The sequence below is a fragment of the Salmo salar genome, chromosome 16 (assembly GCF_965601325.2).
Source record: "Salmo salar chromosome 16, fSalSal1, whole genome shotgun sequence".
In the NCBI taxonomy this organism is placed as follows: Eukaryota; Metazoa; Chordata; class Actinopteri; order Salmoniformes; family Salmonidae; genus Salmo; species Salmo salar.
This window is the reverse complement of record NC_138306.1, coordinates 64,209,413-64,227,242: the sequence shown is the minus strand read 5'-3', so window position 1 is coordinate 64,227,242 and position 17,830 is coordinate 64,209,413. Positions and strand designations below refer to the sequence as shown.

Here is a 17,830-nt window from a genome sequence, read left to right as displayed (position 1 = left end):
AAAGCCCATAGTTGTAGCTAGCTATATGCTCTCTTCAGTAAATAAATGAAACAAGCTCCAGCATGCTAATCTTTGAGTGTTAACTGTATTACTGTACTGTAATATATAGACTGAAAATACGCACATCGTTCAAGCCATGATAAAGCAGGGAGATAACATGCAATTCTGGTGTAGCACATGCGGCCTCAAAGTTACAAGTAGCCTATAGGCTAGTGAATTTGATTTGAACTTTGAAAAATAAATTAGGGCCTATTTGTATAATTAGTAGGCTGACGCATATATACCTTTCATAATACTTCCCCTAATGTTATTAGCATACCTCATCTCCTCTTGTTGCGTCATTCCTTCCTCGCTTTCAACAGTTGTCCTTATCTTCATCATTCTAATGACATCCTTAAATAATATAGGACTAGAATTAGATGCAGAAGGCTTTCAATTCTCTTCACGAAGATTGAATGGCTATGGGTCTGAATAAATAACTGCTATAGCCTACCGCCATCGCACGTTCGTTCTTCTTTAAAATGACCTGCGAGTTCTATAATGTCCATCAAGCTATTCTAGTCTAGCTTGTCCTGCATGGGATTCCAAAAGCTAAGGAGAGTTTTTTAAGGCGAGAGGCCAGCGGAGCACAGGTGTGCGTATTGCGCAAGAGAGGCTATAAGTTAGAAGCTTATTATGCATAACCCATCATTAACTAGCTAAATACAAGGATAATACTGCATTGAATGTATTACCTGAAAGAGGTAGGCTAGGCCATCTATTTACAGTATACACACTACATCTATATACAGTATACACATATATATATATACAGTTGAAGTCGGAAGTTTACATACACTTAGGTTGGGGTCATTAAAACTTGTTTTTCAACCACTCCACAAATGTCTTGTTAACAAACTATAGTTTTGGCAAGTCGGTTAGGACATTTACTTTGCATGACAGTCATTTTTCCAACAATTGTTTACAGACAGATTATTTCACTTATAATTCACTGTATCACAATTCCAGTGGGTCAGAAGTTTACATACACTAAGTTGACTGTGCCTTTAAACAGCTTGGAGAATTCAAGAAAATTGTGTCATGGCTTTAGAAGCTTCTGATAGGCTAATTGACATCATTTGAGAATCAATTGGAGGTGTACCTGTGGATGTATTTCAAGGCCTACCTTCAAACTCAGTGCCTCTTTGCTTGACATCATGGGAAAATCAAAAGAAATCAGCCAAGACCTCAGAAAAAACATTGTAGACCTCTACAAGTCTGGTTCATCCTTGGGAGCAATTTCCAAACGCCTGAAGGTACCACGTTCATCTGTACAAACAATAGTATGCAAGTATAAACACCATGGGACCACGCAGCCGTCATACCGCTCAGGAAGGAGATGCGTTCTGTCTCCTAGAGATGAACGTAGTTGTGTAAAAAGTGCAAATCAATCCCAGAACAACAGCAAAGGACCTTGTGAAGATGCTGGAGGAAACAGGTACAAAAGTATCTATATCCACAGTAAAACGAGTCCTATATCGACATAACCTGAAAGGCCGCTCAGCAAGGAAGAAGCCACTGCTCCAAAACCGCCATTAAAAAGCCAGACTACGGTTTGCAATTGCACATGGGGACAAAGATCGTACTTTTTGGAGAAATGTCCTCTGGTCTGATGAAACAAAAATAGAACTGTTTGGCCATAATGACCATCGTTATGTTTGGAGGAAAAAGGGGGAGGCTTGCAAGCCAAATAACACCATCCCAACCGTGAAGCACGGGGGTGGCAGCATCATGTTGTGGGGGTGCTTTGCTGAAGGAGGGACTGGTGCACTTCACAAAATAGATGGCATCATGAGGGAGGAAAATTATGTGGATATATTGAAGCAACATCTCAAGACATCAGTCAGGAAGTTAAAGCTTAGTCGCAAATGGGTCTTCCAAATGGACAATTACCCCAAGCATACTTCCAAAGTTGTGGCAAAATGGCTTAAGGACAACAAAGTCAAGGTATTGGAGTGGCCATCACAAAGCCCTGACCTCAATCCTATAGACATTTTGTGGGCAGAACTGAGAGTGTGCGAGCGAGGAGGCCTACCCACCTGACTCAGTTACACCAGCTCTGTCAGGAGGAATGGGTCAAAATTCACCCAACTTATTTTGGGAAGCTTGTGGAAGGCTACCCGAAACGTTTGACCCAAGATAAACAATTTAAAGGCAATGCTACCAAATACTAATTGAGTGTATGTAAAGTTCTGTCCCACTGGGAATGTGATGAAATAAATAAAAGCTGAAATTAATCATTCTCTCTGTTATTATTCTGACATTTCACATTCTTAAAATAAAGTGGTGATCCTAACTGACCTAAGACAGGGAATTTTTACTAGGATTAAATGTCAGGAATTGTGAAACTGAGTTTAAATGTATTTGGCTAAGGTGTATGTAAACTTCCAACTTCAACTGTATATTTATTTGGGGGAGTGTCCAGAGGGAGAGGAATGTGGAAGGGCAAGATGGGGAAGTGACTCAGCACGTCTAGAGTTATTCATAGCTGAATAATGATCATGGCTCCCCTCCCTTCCACTGTTGTGTCATTGTTGGAAAATCAGTTTCTATTTTAGCAGTCTACTTGTGAGAAACTGCTTTGTAATAGATTGTTAAAAAATAAAAATAAATACAACCACAACACTCATGATGAATAAGGGATTTAGAGGTTATTAAGTAGCTACTTGGTAAGAACCATATTACATCTAGCCTATGTGTCCCATTTACATGGATATCACACCCTATGAGCAGACTAACTTAAGTTTTTAGAAAGCCCACTACTACACTTGTGTAATGGAGTGTTGAAACTAAGTTTAATACTTATATCAAGCAACATTATATGTCAACATCTGAACAACCTCAATGAAACTATGGAGTGGGATGGCAGTTTATCCTCACTGAGGGTTGAGCTGTGGGGTTCATTGCGTTGCAGATAGAAAGGCAATGAAAAGATCTTAACCTGACATTTAAACATGTTTGTTCTACAACACCCTCCTAAACAGACTCCAGTGCCACGTTCAGTAGGCAAACGTGCAACGTTCAGATATAAATACATTATGTAGAACAGACATTCCTCTCTGACTAATTTGTAGATTGAGGACATTCTATAATGTTACACCCTCCTGAACATACCCCTCTTCCTCTCTCACCTGCTTCTGTGTGTTCTCCAGGCCCCACCACCAGTAGGGGCTGGCCCAGGAGACAAAGGCCAGGTTCTCCGCTGAGAATGCCACAGCCCAGAAGAGCAGCAGCACCGTGCTGTGGCCCCTTGTCCGGTCCCTCACCAGCACCCACCTCCTCTCCAGCTTTAGCAGGGACACGGCCCAGGCCCAGCCCAGCATGGACAGGCAGCCGTACAGCACCACATAGCCGGGGAGCTCCCCTCCCCCGGCGGCCCTCCACACCAGCCCCCCTAGGAACTGCAGCAGGAGGAGCAGGGAGACTCCCAGTTGGAGGCCATAGAGGCGCGAGCGCGGCACGAACTTGGGCTCCATCTCGGTGCCGTAGCGGCGGTAGCAGACGCAGTGGAAGGCGCCGAAGAAGAAGGAGAGGGTAAGCAGGACGGTGGGCACCAGGGTGAAGTAGAAGCAGGGCGAGATGCCGCCCTCCAGCCAGGCTTCGGAAATGGAAGCGCTGGCCTCACAGTAGCTTTGCACTACCACCATGGTGGCTGGGAGCTGGGGAGACAGGGAGGGGAAAGAGAGTATTCACTATAACAGACATATTACTACCACATTAACCCTACACATAGGGCTCAATATCATAAACCTGGTCCGCATGTACGTTAAGAGACTTTAAAAAGGCCAGACCGGCAAAGGAAATCATACAGTTGATTGCATGAAATTAGTTTTCCAAAATAGTATTTTCGAATTTGCACCGGAACTTATTTGTATCCTATTCTGAACTGCTATTCATGACGACATTCAACATTCATAACTCCCCCAGCAGCGATGAAAAGTGAAGTTAGTCAACACAATGGACACCTGTTCATTATTTTGCAGGTCAATCATGCTATACCCTACTTAATGTATCAGGGTCAAGAGCAGATTTAATCTCCTTGAGGTGTGTGTGTTGTACTATGAAGCAAAACACAGCAAGCATCTCTTCCTAGTCTATAATCATTCAACAGACTTGAATATCCCTAAGAGATCCAGGCCAACCCTGCTATATCGGGCTGTGAACTTTAAAATATGGTTAGTGCTTCAGTCATGGCTCCTAAAAGCACCCCAGCCAGTCATCTGGGGTGGGCAGTGGACCAATTCTGATTCAGTCAAGGCACTTAAGACACCCAAAACACATCACATTTCATCAACTGATATTCATTCAAAATATCATAGAATTAGGTTACAGTGGTATGCCGACACATGTACCATGGAGTAGCTTGGCATGTTGGAACAAGCCCTCACAAGCTCCAGTTCAGAGAGGTCACTGTGCACATTGTAATTTCAACTAATACAATTATTAATTTGGATGTACATGACTTATCTTAATGAAAGAACAACTGCACTTTATTATCATAACCCCCCAAAAAACTATTAACCCCTACTACTCCATTGTTTTTGTTGTCATGTGATATGGAACTTTAAACAAATGCTTCAGATTATGTTTTACAAAAAAGTTATGTTGCTCTTATGGAATCATTTCTTGAGCGCTACAGATATCATCATAGGAATCAAGATCCATATCCCCCTGTGGCATTGTTTAGCCTGTTTTTCTTGGTGTCCAGCTCTTTGACAGACCGAGCGTATTTAAACAATGTGACTGTGACGACGAGCGTCAGATTTACAGTAGTAATTCAAGATAGCTAACGTTAGCTAAATTAGCTAGCTTAGATCTGTTGCTGTTATTACAATACTCACCTTCTCAAGACAAGCTGGTGCTGGAAAGCGATTTAGTGAATTGAAGCTCCCAACAAATAACCCGTTTTACGCGAAGAGATATTAAAAGTAAAAAATAACAATAATGGTCATTTTGTTGTATCCACTTGTAAATGATCCTTATTCTTCTTGCGGCATACAGGAGCGAAGTAATCCATGACTCGACAATCGACACTTTCCTACAAAACACTGCCTGAACGGGTCCTAGAGCCCCCTGGCTCACAAGTATGTTCAAAACGAATGTTACGCAATCTCATATATGACCAGTAGATGTCGGTATATACAAAGACATACCTCACATCAAAATGCCATCTGAACGCTGGGTCTCATCATAGTCTACAGTCTTCCCTGTGGCTCAGTTGGTAGCGCATGGTGTTTGCAACGCCAGCATGGTGTGTGTGCAACGCCAGCATGGTGTGTGTGCAACGCCAGCATGGTGTGTGTGCAACGCCAGCATGGTGTGTGTGCAACGCCAGCATGGTTGTTGGTTCGATTCCCACGGGGGGGCCAGTGTAAAAAAAATTATACAAAATTCATGAAATGAAATCTATGCATTCACTACTGTAAGTCGCTCTGGGTAAGATCATCTGCTAAATTACTGAAATGTAAATGTACAGAGAGGAATAGGCTGTCGGTATACCAACATCTTAGCTACAGATGGATAAGAAAATACATTTGATCATTCCTGCAAGTCCTATCAAAATGAGGAGTAGAAATTTCAATGCATTACAAATCAAATTGTATTTGTCGTATGCCTTGTAAACAACAGGTGCAGAAAAACAGTGAAATGTTAACTTATGGCCCCTCCCAACAATGCAGAAAGAAAATAGAGAAGTAATAAAATGTAATAATAAAACTAATAATAAATAAACTATGAGTAATGATAACTTGGCTATATACACAGGGTACCAGTACAGAGTTGATGTGTAATGAGTTAATTGAGATAGATCTGTATGTATAACTAGGAATTAAGTGATTAGTCAACAGGACGGATAATAAACAGTAGCAGCAGCATATGTAATGAGACAAAAGGGTAAATGGGGTCAATGCAGATAATCCGGGTGGCTATTTGGTTAACTATTTAACTAACTATGTAGCAGCCTTATGGCTTGGGGGTAGAAGCTGTTCAGGGTCTTGTTGGTTCTAGACTTGGTGCATCGGTACTGCTTACCGTGCGGTAGCAGAGAGAACAGTCTATGACTTGGGTGTCTGGAGAATTAGCACATTTTTAGGGCCTTCCTCTGACACCGCCTGGTATAGAGGACCTGGATGGAAGGGAGCTCGGCCCCAGTGATGTCCTGGGCCGTGCGCATTACCCTCTGTAGCAGCTTGCGGTCGGATGCCAAGCAGTTGCCATACCAAGTGGTGATGAAGCCATTCAAGATGCTCTCAATGGTGCAACTGTATAACCTTTTGAGAATCTGAGGGCCCATGCCAAATCTTTTCAGCCTCCTGTGGGGGAAGAGGCGTTGTCCTGCCCTCTTCACGACTGATTTGGTGTTTATGGACCATGATAGTGATGTGGACACTGAGGAACTTGAAGCTCTCGACCCGCTCCACTACAGCCCGTTCGATGTGAATGGGGCGTCCTCGGCGATCCGTGTCCTATAGTCCACGGTCAGCTCCTTTGTCTTGCTGATGTTGAGGGAGAAGTTGTTGTCCTGGCACTACACTGCCAGGTTTCTGACTTCCTCCTTATAAGCGGTCTCATTGTCATCAGTGATCAGGCCTACCACCGTTGTGTCATCAGCACTCTTAATGATGGTGTCGGAGTTGTACTTGGCCACGCAGTCGTGGGTGAACAAGGCATACAGGAAGGAACTAAGCCGCACCCCTGAGGGGCACCAGTGTTGAGGTTCAGCATGGCAGAGGTGTTATTGCCTACCCTCACCACCTGGGGGAAGCCCGTCAGGAAGTCCAGGATCTAGTTGCAGAAGGAGGTGTTCAGTCCCAGGGTGCTTACCTTAGTGATGAGCTTGGAGGGCACTGTGGTATTGAACGCTGAGCTGTAGTCAATGAACATTAGTCTCACATAGGTGTTCCTTTTGTCCAGGTGGGAGAGGGCAGTGTGGAGTGCAATAGAGATTTGTAGATCTGCTGGGGAGGTATTTATTTTATTTTTTATTTCACCTTTATTTAACCAAGTAGGCCAGTTGAGAACAAGTTCTCATTTACAACTGCGGCCTGGCCAAGATAAAGCAAAGCAGTGCGACAAAAACAACACAGAGTTACACAAGGGATAAACAAAAGTACAATCAATAACACAATAGAACAATCTATATACAGTGTGTGCAAAGATAGTAAGATTAGGGAGTTAAAGGCAATAAATAGACCATAGTGGCGAAATAATTACAATTTATCATTAACACTGGAGTGATGCGCAGATGATGATGTGCAAGTCGAGATACTGGGGTGCAAAAGAGCAAAACAAATAACAATATGGGGATGAGGTAGTTGGGTGGGCTATTTACAGATGGGCTGTGTACAGGTGCAGTGATCGGTAAGCTGCTCTGACAGCTGATGCTTATAGCTAGTGAGGGAGATATAAGTCTCCAGCTTCAGTGACTTTTGCAATTTGTTCCAGTCATTGGCAGCAGAGAACTGGAAGGAAAGGCAGCAAAAGGAGGTGTTGGCTTTGGTGATGACCAGTGAATTATACCTGCTGAAGCGCGTGCTATGGGTGGGAGTTGCTATGGTGACCAGTGAGTTGAGATAAGGCGGGGCTTTGCCTAGCAAAGACTTATAGATGACCTGGAGCCAGAGGGTTTGGCGATGGATATGTAGTGAGGGCCAGCCAACAAGACCGTACAGGTCGCAGGGGTGGGTAGTATATGGGGCTTTAGTGACAAAACGGATGGCACTGTGGTAGACTAAATCCAATTTGCTGAGTAGAGTGTTGGAGGTTATTTTGTAAATTACATTGCCGAAGTCAAAGATCGGTAGGATAGTCAGTTTTATGAGGGTATGTTTGGCAGCATGAGTGAAGGAGGCTTCGTTGCGAAATAGGAAGCCGATTCTAGATTTAATTTTGGATTGGAGATGCTTAATGCAAGTCTGGAAATAGAGTTTACAGTCTAACCAGACACCTGGGTATTTGTAGTTGTCCATATATTCTAAGTCAGAACCGTCCAGAGTAGTGATGGTAGTTGGGCTGGAGGGTGCGTGCAGCAATCGGTTGAAGAGCATGCATTTAGTTTTACTAGCATTTAAGAGCAGTTGGAGGCCACGGAAGGAGTGTTGTATGGCATTGAAGCTCGTTTGGAGGTTTGTTGACATGGTGTCCGAAGAAGGGCCAGATGTATACAGAATGGTGTCGTCTGCGTAGAGGTGGATCAGAGAATCACCAGCAGCAAAAGTGACATCATTGATATATATATCATTGATGTCTACAGAGAAAAGAGTCAGCCCGAGAATTGAACCCTGTGGCACCCCCATAGAGACTGCCAGAGGTCCGGACAACAGGCCTTCCGATTTGGCCCTCCGATTTGACACACTGAACTCTATCAGAGAAGTAGTTGGTGAATCAGGCGAGGCAGTCATTTGAGAAACCAAGGCTATTGAGTATGCCGATAAGAATGCAGTGATTGACAGAGTCGAAAGCCTTGGCCAGGTCGATGAAGACGGCTGCACAGTACTGGGTGCACCCATGACCAGCTCGGAAACCAGATTACATAGCGGAGAAGGTACGGTGGGATTCGAAATGGTCGGTGATCTGTTTGTTAAATTGACTTTTGAAGACTTTAGAAAGGCAGGGCATGATGAATATAGGTCTGTAACAGGTGGGTCTAGAGTGTCTCCCCCTTTGAAAAGGCAGATGACCGCGGCAGCTTTCCAATCTTTAGGGATCTCAGACGCTATGAAAGAGAGGTTGAACAGGCTAATAACAGGGGCTGCAACAATTGCTGCGGATAATTTTAGAAAGAGAGGGTCCAGATTGTCTAGCCCAGCTGATTCGTAGGGGTCCAGATTTTGCAGCTCTTTCAGAACATCAGCTATCTGGATTTGGGTGAAGGAGAGTGGGTGGGGGGGGGGGCTTGGGCATGTTGCTGCGGGGGGTGCAGAGCTGTTGGCCGGGGTAGGGATAGCCAGGTGAAAAGCATGGCCGGCCGTAGAAAAATGCTTATTGAAATGATCGATTATCGTAGATTTATCGGTGGTGACAGTGTTTCCTAGCCTCAGTGCAGTTGGCAGCTGGGAGGAGGTGCTCTCACTCTCCATGGACTTTACAGTGTCCCCAAACTTTTGGGAATTAGTGCTACAGGATGCAAATTTCTGTTTGAAAAAGCTAGCCTTTGCTTGCCTAACTGACTGTGTATATTGGTTCCTGACTTCCCTGAAAGGTTGCATATCGCGGGGGCTATTCGATGCTAATGCAGTACGCCACAGGCCGTTTTTGTGCTGGTCAAGGGCAGTCAAGTCAGGAGTGAAGCAGGGGCTATATCTGTTCTTAGTTCTACATTTTTTGAATGGGGCATGCTCATTTAAGATGGCGAAGAAAGCACTTTTAAAGAGCAACCAGGCATCCTGTACTGACGGGATGGGGTCAATATCCTTCCAGGATACCCGGGCCAGGTTGATTAGAAAGGCCTGCTCACTGAAGTATTTTAGGGAGCGTTTGACAGTGATGGGGGTGGTCGTTTGACCGCGGACCCGTTACGGACGCAGGCAATGATGCAGTGATTGCTGAGATCCTGGTTGAAGACAGCAGAGGTGTATTTGGAGGGCAAGTTGTTCAGGATGATATCTATGAGGGTGCCCATGTTTACGGATTTAGGGTTGTACCTGGTAGGTTCCTTGATAATTTGTGTGAGATTGAGGGCATCTATCTTAGATTGTAGGATGGCCGGGGTGTTAAGCATATCCCAGTTTCGGTCACATAACAGTACAAACTCTGAAGATAGATGGGGGGCAATCAATTCACATATGGTGTCCAGGGCACAGCTGGGGGCTGAGGGGGTCTACAACAAGCGTCAACAGTGAGAGACTTATTTCTGGAAAGGTGGATTTTTAAAGCTTGAACTGTTTGGGCACAGACCTGGATAGTAAAACAGAACTCTGCAGGCTATCTCTGCAGTAGATTGCAACTCCGCCCCCTTTGGCAGTTCTATCTTGACGGAAAATGTTGTAGTTGGGGATGGACATTTCTGAATTTTTGGTGGCCTTCCTAAGCCAGGATTCAGACAAGGCTAGGACATCAGGGTTGGCGGAGTGTGCTAAAGCAGTGAATAAAACAAACTTCGGGAGGAGGCTTCTGATGTTAACATGCATGAAACCAAGGCTTTTACGGTTACAGAAGTCAACAAATGAGAGTGCCTGGGGAATAGGTGTAGTACTGGGGGCTACAGGGCCTGGGTTAACCTCTACATCACCAGAGGGACAGAGGAGGAGTAGGCTAAGGGTATGGCTAAAGGCTATAAGAACTGGTCGTCTTGTGCGTTGGGAACAGAGGATTAAAGGAGCTGATTTCTGGGCATGGCAGAATACATTTGGAGCATAATGGTAGGTATGGTAGGATGTGAGTACAGTGGAGGTAAACCTAGGCATTGAGTGACGATGAGAGCGGTTGTGTATCTGTAGGCACCAGTTAAGCCAGATGAGGTGTCAGCATGTGTGGGGGGTGGAACAAAAGAGCTATCTAAGGCATGTTGTGTGGGACAGAGGGCTCTACAGGGAAATAAAACAATAAAACTAACCGAAACAGCAGTAGACAAGGCATATTGACATTAGAGAGGCATAAAGCAATCACAGGTGATTGGTCGGGAGAGCTAAGACAACAACGGGTAAATGGCAATGAATGGGCAGAGAGGGTCAGTTAGGTACACACAGGACCTGAGTTCGAGGCTGGGGCCTACAGATAAACAAAATGAGGTACAGTATTAATGAACAGTCCAGCAGGCATCAGCTGTGTAGCCGAGTGATCATAGGGTCCAATGAGCAGCAATAGGTGAGTCAGGGAGCCGTTCGTTAGTCGCTACTACGCTAGGCGAGCGGGAGACACAGTGTTCAGAAAGCTAACGGGCCTGGGCTAGCAGATGGGTCTTCGGTGACATCGCAATGGAAAAGCCTGTTAAAACCATATCAGACGATTACGTCGGCAGACCAGTCCTGATGGATCGGCGGGGCTCCATGTCGACAATTAAGGCTCCAGGCCAATTGGCAAAAGAGGTATTGTAGCCCAAGAATTAGCTTCAAATAAATAAAATCAATGTAAAAGTTTGTTAATTCCTTTAATAATAAACCCCTCTTTAAGGCCTGCATGATGACCTCAGCTAATTGGGCATCAATCAAATAACACAGTGAAGTTGCTCTGACTTGAGTGGACCTGTTGATAACATGTACACTATTCCATATGTCCTTATATTATCTCCTCAGCTTCTTCTATCTTCTGGAAATAAACCCTAGATAACTTACTCAGAGAACGTTATGATAAACTGCAGCACTTCAGCCTTCATATGACTGACAGTCACACAATGTGTGTGGTCAGACAAATCCTAGTGTTTGTTTTAACAACATGTGACCTAGCTAGCTAACTGCAACTTGAAAGTAGACTTTATGGAAAAGAAAGAAAATATAGACATCTTCTTGAAAGATAATGCAACAAAGCATGATGTTACTCTTACTGGAAATGGATTCAGTTGTTAGCTATATAAACTTGGCTTAGCTTTAAAAGAAAGTCAGTGCATTTCAACCATAGCTAATGTAAATGGTTCTGTACTTATGTTTCCATAGCCCGACCTGAGGCTGCGCGGCCTGTGTCTGCCAGGAATGTCCGAAGGCTGCTGAGCTTTCAGAGGTACCTCCACTCGTCACGGTTCTTTCACGGCATCCCAGCCTCCAACCCTCTAGGCTACATCCTTGACGATGACTTCACAGGTCAAGCCAAGTTAATGCTGCAGAAGGTTGGAAACTGGAACTTTGATATTTTCCTGTTTGACAGACTTACGAACGGGAACAGCCTCGTCAACCTGACCTTTCACTTATTCAACACGTATGGGTTAATTGAGCTCTTCCAGTTGGACATGGTTAAACTTAGGAGATTTTTAGTCATGATTCAAGAGGACTACCACTGCCAGAACCCCTACCACAATGCAGTCCACGCTGCAGATGTGACTCAGGCCATGTATTGCTACTTGCAGGAGCCCAAGCTTGCTGAGACGCTGACCTCCTGTGATATCCTGCTGGGTCTGCTTGCTGTTGCCACCCATGATCTGGACCATCCAGGTGTCAACCAGCCTTTCCTCATCAAAACGGACCATTACCTTGCAGCACTGTACAAGAATAGCTCAGTTTTGGAGAATCACCACTGGAAGTCTGCGGTGGGCCTGCTCCGTGAATCAGACCTGCTGTCCCACCTCCCCACTGAAGACAGATTGAACATGGAGGAGAGGCTTGGATCCCTGATTCTGGCTACGGACATCAGCAGGCAGAATGACTATCTTTCAGAGTTCAGGACACACTTGGACAAGGGAGAGCTCTGCCTCACTAACGGAGGACATCGACACTTTATCCTTCAGATGGCTCTGAAGTGTGCGGACATCTGCAACCCCTGCCGCCCGTGGAAACTCAGCAAACAGTGGAGCGAGAAAGTGACGGAGGAGTTCTTCCACCAAGGTGACATTGAGCGGAAACATAATCTTGAAGTAACCCCACTCTGTGACAGGCAATCCAACTCGGTTGCCAATATACAGATTGGCTTCATGGCGTACGTGGTAGAGCCTCTCTTTGTGGAATGGTCACGCTTCTCTGACACACGGCTCTCCATGACCATGATGAGCCACCTGAGCCTGAACAAGCAAGGCTGGAAGGAGGGGAAGGACAAGCAGGAGGCTAGCTCTAGTAGGGTCTCAGAGGAACAGAGGACTCCTGCCACCAAAGACTCAAACTCCAAAGTATTACCTCAGGGAAGCAAAGGGTCATGACATGCCAAGCATGACTGGCGCCCACGGTGAGGTGAGAAAGAGTGAAATTTGTAAGTCGCTCTGGATAAGAGCGTCTGCTAAATGACTTAAATGTAAAATGTAAATGTCTTGTTCTTCTATCCTTGTGGGACCTGACATACCCCAAAGTACCCACAAGGATAGTAAAACAAGGACAATTCTCCTTCATCGGGACATTTCCCACGTCCCCACAAGGACAAAGGCTATTTTAAGCTTAGGGGTTAGGGTTATAATTAGGGTTAGGGGGTAGTTTTAGGGATAGGAGTTAGGTTTAGAGGTTAGGGGTTAGGGAAGATAGGATTTTTAATGGAAATCAATTTTAGGTCCCCACAAGGATAGAAAAACAGGTGTGTGCGTGTACACCCATGTGTGGGTGCATGTGTATCGATGCGTGAGCGTATATGTACACTATGTGTCTGTGTTTACCTACATGCATTGTAATTTCATATATAAATAGCCCTCTTAATGGGTACATGTTGATAATTTTGTGTATTTTTTAGGAACTTGCTCAATTGTCTTGAGACCAGGGATTTTTATTCCAGTTTCCTCCATATTGGCTTAAATAGGTCTGTGTTTTTTCACTTCCCTTTGGAAAATCAATTGTTAATATTAAATTAATACTAATAACTACATTATTTCTGTTGCCATTTGTCATTATGTATTTTTACTTTGTTTGTATTGCTGTGTTATGCTGTATTATAATGTTATATAATAATGTTGCATAATCACGTTTTGGTGTAAAAACCATGGAAAGTAAATACCAAAAAATATGTTTTAAGTGAGAAGAAGGCATTGGTCTGAAGCCGAAAAAGAAAGGAAATTCACATGAGCGCCACAATGCCTACTCTACCCATGCTCTACCAAGGTTTACATGCACAAAGCTTTGAACTACTACAGTTTGTATGTTGGTCTACTGTACTTCAAACAATGTGTATATCAGGAATCAAGGTAAGACCCAAGTGCAGACTGTGTGAAGTAACAACGTTTATTGTAACCACAGGGGCAGGCAAACGACAGGTATAAATACACAAGGGATAATGGGGAAGATGGGCGACACCTGGAAGGGGGTGGAGACAAGCACAAGGACAGGTGAAACAGATCAGGGCGTGACAGTGTAGGCAGGTTGCTAAGGATTCAAACCTTCTTCAGATGGATAATAAACTTTACAGTGTCCTGCTATTAAAATGATGTATACAGTGCATTCGGAAAGTATTCAGACCCCTTGACCTTTTACACATTTTGTTACATCACAGCCTTATTCTAAAATGGATTAAATTAATTTATTCATCCATCACTCTACACACAATACCCCATACATTGGTGGTTACAGTCCACTGTGTTCTTGGGGACCTTCAATGCTGCAGAAATGTTTTGGTAACCTTCCCCAGATCTGTGCCTCGGCACAATCCTGTCTCGGAGCTATACGGACAATTCGTGGCTTGATCATTGCTCTGACATGCACTGTCAACTGTGGGAACTTGTGCCTTTCCAAATCATGTCCAATCAATTGAATTTACCACAGGTGGACTCTCAAGGGTGATCAACGGAAACAGGATACACCTGAGATCAATTTCGAGTCTCATAGCAAAGGGTCTGAATACTTATGTAAATAATGTATTTCCGTTTTTTTGTTTTTAATACATTTGCAAACATTCTAAAAACCTGTTTTTGCTTTGTCATTATGGGATATTGTATGTATATTGATGAGAAAAAAATAAAAATGTAATCAATTTTAGAATAAGGCTGTAACGTAACAAAATGTGTCAAAAGTCAAGAGGTCTGAATACTTTCTGAATGCACTTTATTGGCCTACATATATTATATATAGAGTACCAGTCAAAAGTTTGGACACACCGACTCATTCAAGGGATTTTCTTAATTTTTTACTATTTTCTACATTGTAGACTAATAGTGAATACATCAAAACTATGAAATAACACATATGGAATCATGTAGTAACCAAAGAAGTGTGAAACAAATCAAAATATATTTTATATTGGAGATTCTTCAAAGTAGCCACCCTTTGCCTTGATGACAGCTTTGCACACTCTTGGCATTCTCTCAACCAGCTTCATGAGGTAGTCACCTGGAATGCATTTCAATTAACAGGTGTAACTTGTTAAAAGTTCATTTGTGGAATTTCTTTCCTTCTTAATGCATTTGTGCCAATCAGTTGTGCTGTGACAAGGTAGGGGTGGTATACAGAAGATAGCCCTATTTGGTAAAAGACCAAGTCCATATAATGGCAAGAACAACTCAAATAAGCAAAGAGAAACGACAGTCCGTCATTACTTTGAGACATGAAGGTCAGTCAATGTGGAAAATGTCAATAACTTTTAAAGTTTCTTCAAGTGCAGTTTCAAAAACCATCAAGTGCTATGATGAAACTGGCTCTCATGAGAACCGCCACAGGAAAGGAATACCCAGATATCACCTTTCAGGTAAGACCCAGATGCAGACAACGTCGAAGTAACGACAGTTTATTAATTGAACAAGGGCAAGCAAAAAGCAGGTCCAGGGCAGGCAGAGGTCGGTAATCCAGTTAGGTGGGGCAAAGGTAGAGGACGGCAGGCAGGCTCAGGGCAGGCAAAGGTCAGTAATACAGAAAGGTGGGGCAAAGGTACAGGATGGCAGGCAGGCTCAGGGCAGGCAGAATGGACAACACCGGGAAAACTAGGAAACAGGAACAATCGAGAGACAGGCGCAGAGGGAAACCGCTGGTAGGCTTGACGCAACAAAACAAATTGGCAACAGACAAACAGAGAACACAGGTAGATATACATAGGGGATAATGGGGCAGATGAGCGACACCAGGAGGGGGGTGGAGACAATCACAAAGACAGGTGAAACAGATCAGGGTGTGACACCAGAGTTACCTATGCTGCAGAGGATAAGTTCATTAGAGTTACCAGCCTCAGAAATTGCAGCCCAAATAAATGCTTCACATAGCTCAACATCAACTGTTCAGAGGAGACTACGTGAATCAGGCCTTCATGGTCGAATTGCTGCAAAGAAACCACTACTAAAGGACACCAATAAGAAGAAGAGACTTGGTTGGGCCAAGAAACACGAGCAATGGACATTAGACCAGTGGAAATCTGGCCTTTGGTTTGATGAGTCGAGATTTTAGATTTTTGGTTCTAAGCACCGTGTCTTTGTGAGATGCAGAGTAGGTGAACGGATGATCTCCACATGTGTGGTTCCCACCATGAAGCATGGAGGAGGAGGTGTGATGGTGTGGGGGTGCTTTGCTGGTGACACTGTCTGTGATGTATTTAGAATTCAAGGCATATTTAACCAGCATGGCTACCACAGCATTCTGCAGCGATACGCTATCCCATCTGGTTTGTGGTTAGTGGGACTTTAATTTGTTTTTCAACACCTCCAGGCTGTGTAAGGGCTATTTAACCAAGAAGGAGAGTGTTAGAGTGCTGCATCAAGAGACCTGGCCTCCACAATCACCTGACCTCAACCCAATTGAGATGGTTTGGGATGAGTTGAACCACAAAGTGAAGGAAATGCAGCCAACAAGTGCTCAGCATATGTGGGAACTCCTTCAAGACAGTTGGAAAAGCATTCCAGGTGAAGCCGGTTGAGAGTATGCCAAGAGTGTCAAAAGCTGTCATCAAGGCAAAGGGTGGCTACTTTGAAGAATCTAAAATCTAAAATATATTTTGATTTGTTTAACACTTTTTTGGTTACTAGATAATTCCATTCTAAAAACCCTGGAATGAGTAGGTGGGTCCAAACTTTTGACAGATACTGTATATACTGAACAAAAATATAAACGCAACAATTTCATTGCTTTTACTGAATTATAGTTCATATGAGGAAATAAGTCAATAGAAATAAATTCATTAGGCTGTAATCTATGGATTTCACATGACTGGGAATACAGATATGCATCTGTTGGTCACAGAAACCTTTAAAAAATGGGCCTCACGATGCGCCTCAGGATCTCGTCACGGTATTTTTGTGCATTCGATAGGGGCCTCCCGAGTGGTGCAGAGGTCTAAGGCACTGCATTGCCTTGCTAGAGGCGTTACTACAGACCTGGGTTCATTTCCGGGCTGTGCCACAACCGGCCGTGGCCGGGAGTCCCATAGCACAGCGCGCAATTGGCCCAGTGTCGTCCGAGTTAGGGGAGGCTTTGGCCAGTGGGGCGTTACTGGGCTCATCGCGCTCTAGCGATTCCTTGTGGCAGGCCGGGTGCCTGTGGGCTGACCCAGGTCGCCATTTGAACGGTGTTTCTGCCGACACATTGGTGCGGCTGGTTTCAGGGTTAAGCTGGCGGGTGTTAAGGAGTATGGTTAGGAGGGTCATGCTTCGGAGGATGCATGACTCCACCTTTTGCCTCTACCGAGCCCGTTGGGGAGTTGCAGCGATGAGACAAGATCAAAAATTGGGGAGAAAAAGGGGGTAATATACAACAAAAAAGAACAAAAAAATACCATTTATAAAATGCAATTGTGTTCGTTGTCCGTACCTTATGCCTGCCCATACCATAACCCCACAGACACCATAGGCATTCTGTTCACAACGTTGACATCAGCAAACCACTCGCCCACACACTGTCATACATGTCGTCTGCGGTTGTGAGGCCGGTTGGACGTACTGCCAAATTCTCTAAAATGACATTAGAGTTGGCTTATGGTAGAGAAATGAACATTCCATTCTCTGGCAACAGCTCTGTTTGGCATTTCTGCAGTCGGCATGCCAATTGCACGCTCCCTCAAAACTTGAGACATCTATGGCATTGTGTTGTGTGACAAAACTGCATATTTAAGAGTGGCCTATTATTGTCCCCAGCAGAAGGTGCACCTGTGTAATGATCATGCTGTTTAATCAGCTTCTTGATATGCCACACCTGTAAGGTGGATGGATTATCTTGGCGAAGAAGAAATGCTCACTAACAGGGAAGTAAACAAATTTGTGCCCACAATTAGATGGAAATAAGGTTTTTGTGCTTAGGAGACATTTCTGGGATCTTTTATT

General features: G+C 44.2%; 2 protein-coding genes across 4 annotated transcripts in view; one reads left to right on the top strand and one right to left on the bottom strand.

Annotated features, from left to right (window-relative positions):
* LOC106574323 (ATP-binding cassette sub-family B member 6) overlaps positions 1-5,080 on the bottom strand; it is a 42,264-nt gene extending 37,184 nt beyond the window's left edge. For 2 of the 3 annotated variants that reach the window (XM_014150165.3, XM_082962814.1), the window contains exons 1-2: positions 4,881-5,080; positions 3,171-3,698 (exon numbers count right to left, since the gene is read on the bottom strand). In XM_014150165.3, the coding sequence (XP_014005640.2) occupies positions 3,171-3,686 (516 nt within the window). In that variant the 5' untranslated portion in view covers positions 3,687-3,698; positions 4,881-5,080. Of the gene's footprint in view, positions 1-319; positions 394-3,170; positions 3,699-4,880 lie in introns of those variants that run through there. The other variant, XM_045697560.2, reaches the window with a different exon arrangement.
* Positions 5,081-10,403: 5,323 nt separating this feature from the next.
* Positions 10,404-12,930, top strand: LOC106574382 (high affinity 3',5'-cyclic-AMP phosphodiesterase 7A-like). The gene is made up of 2 exons (XM_045696697.2): positions 10,404-10,413; positions 11,628-12,930. The coding sequence occupies exons 1-2, from the start codon at positions 10,404-10,406 to the stop codon at positions 12,815-12,817; spliced, it is 1,200 nt and encodes a 399-aa protein (XP_045552653.2). The 3' UTR covers positions 12,818-12,930.
* Positions 12,931-17,830: the final 4,900 nt, after the last annotated feature.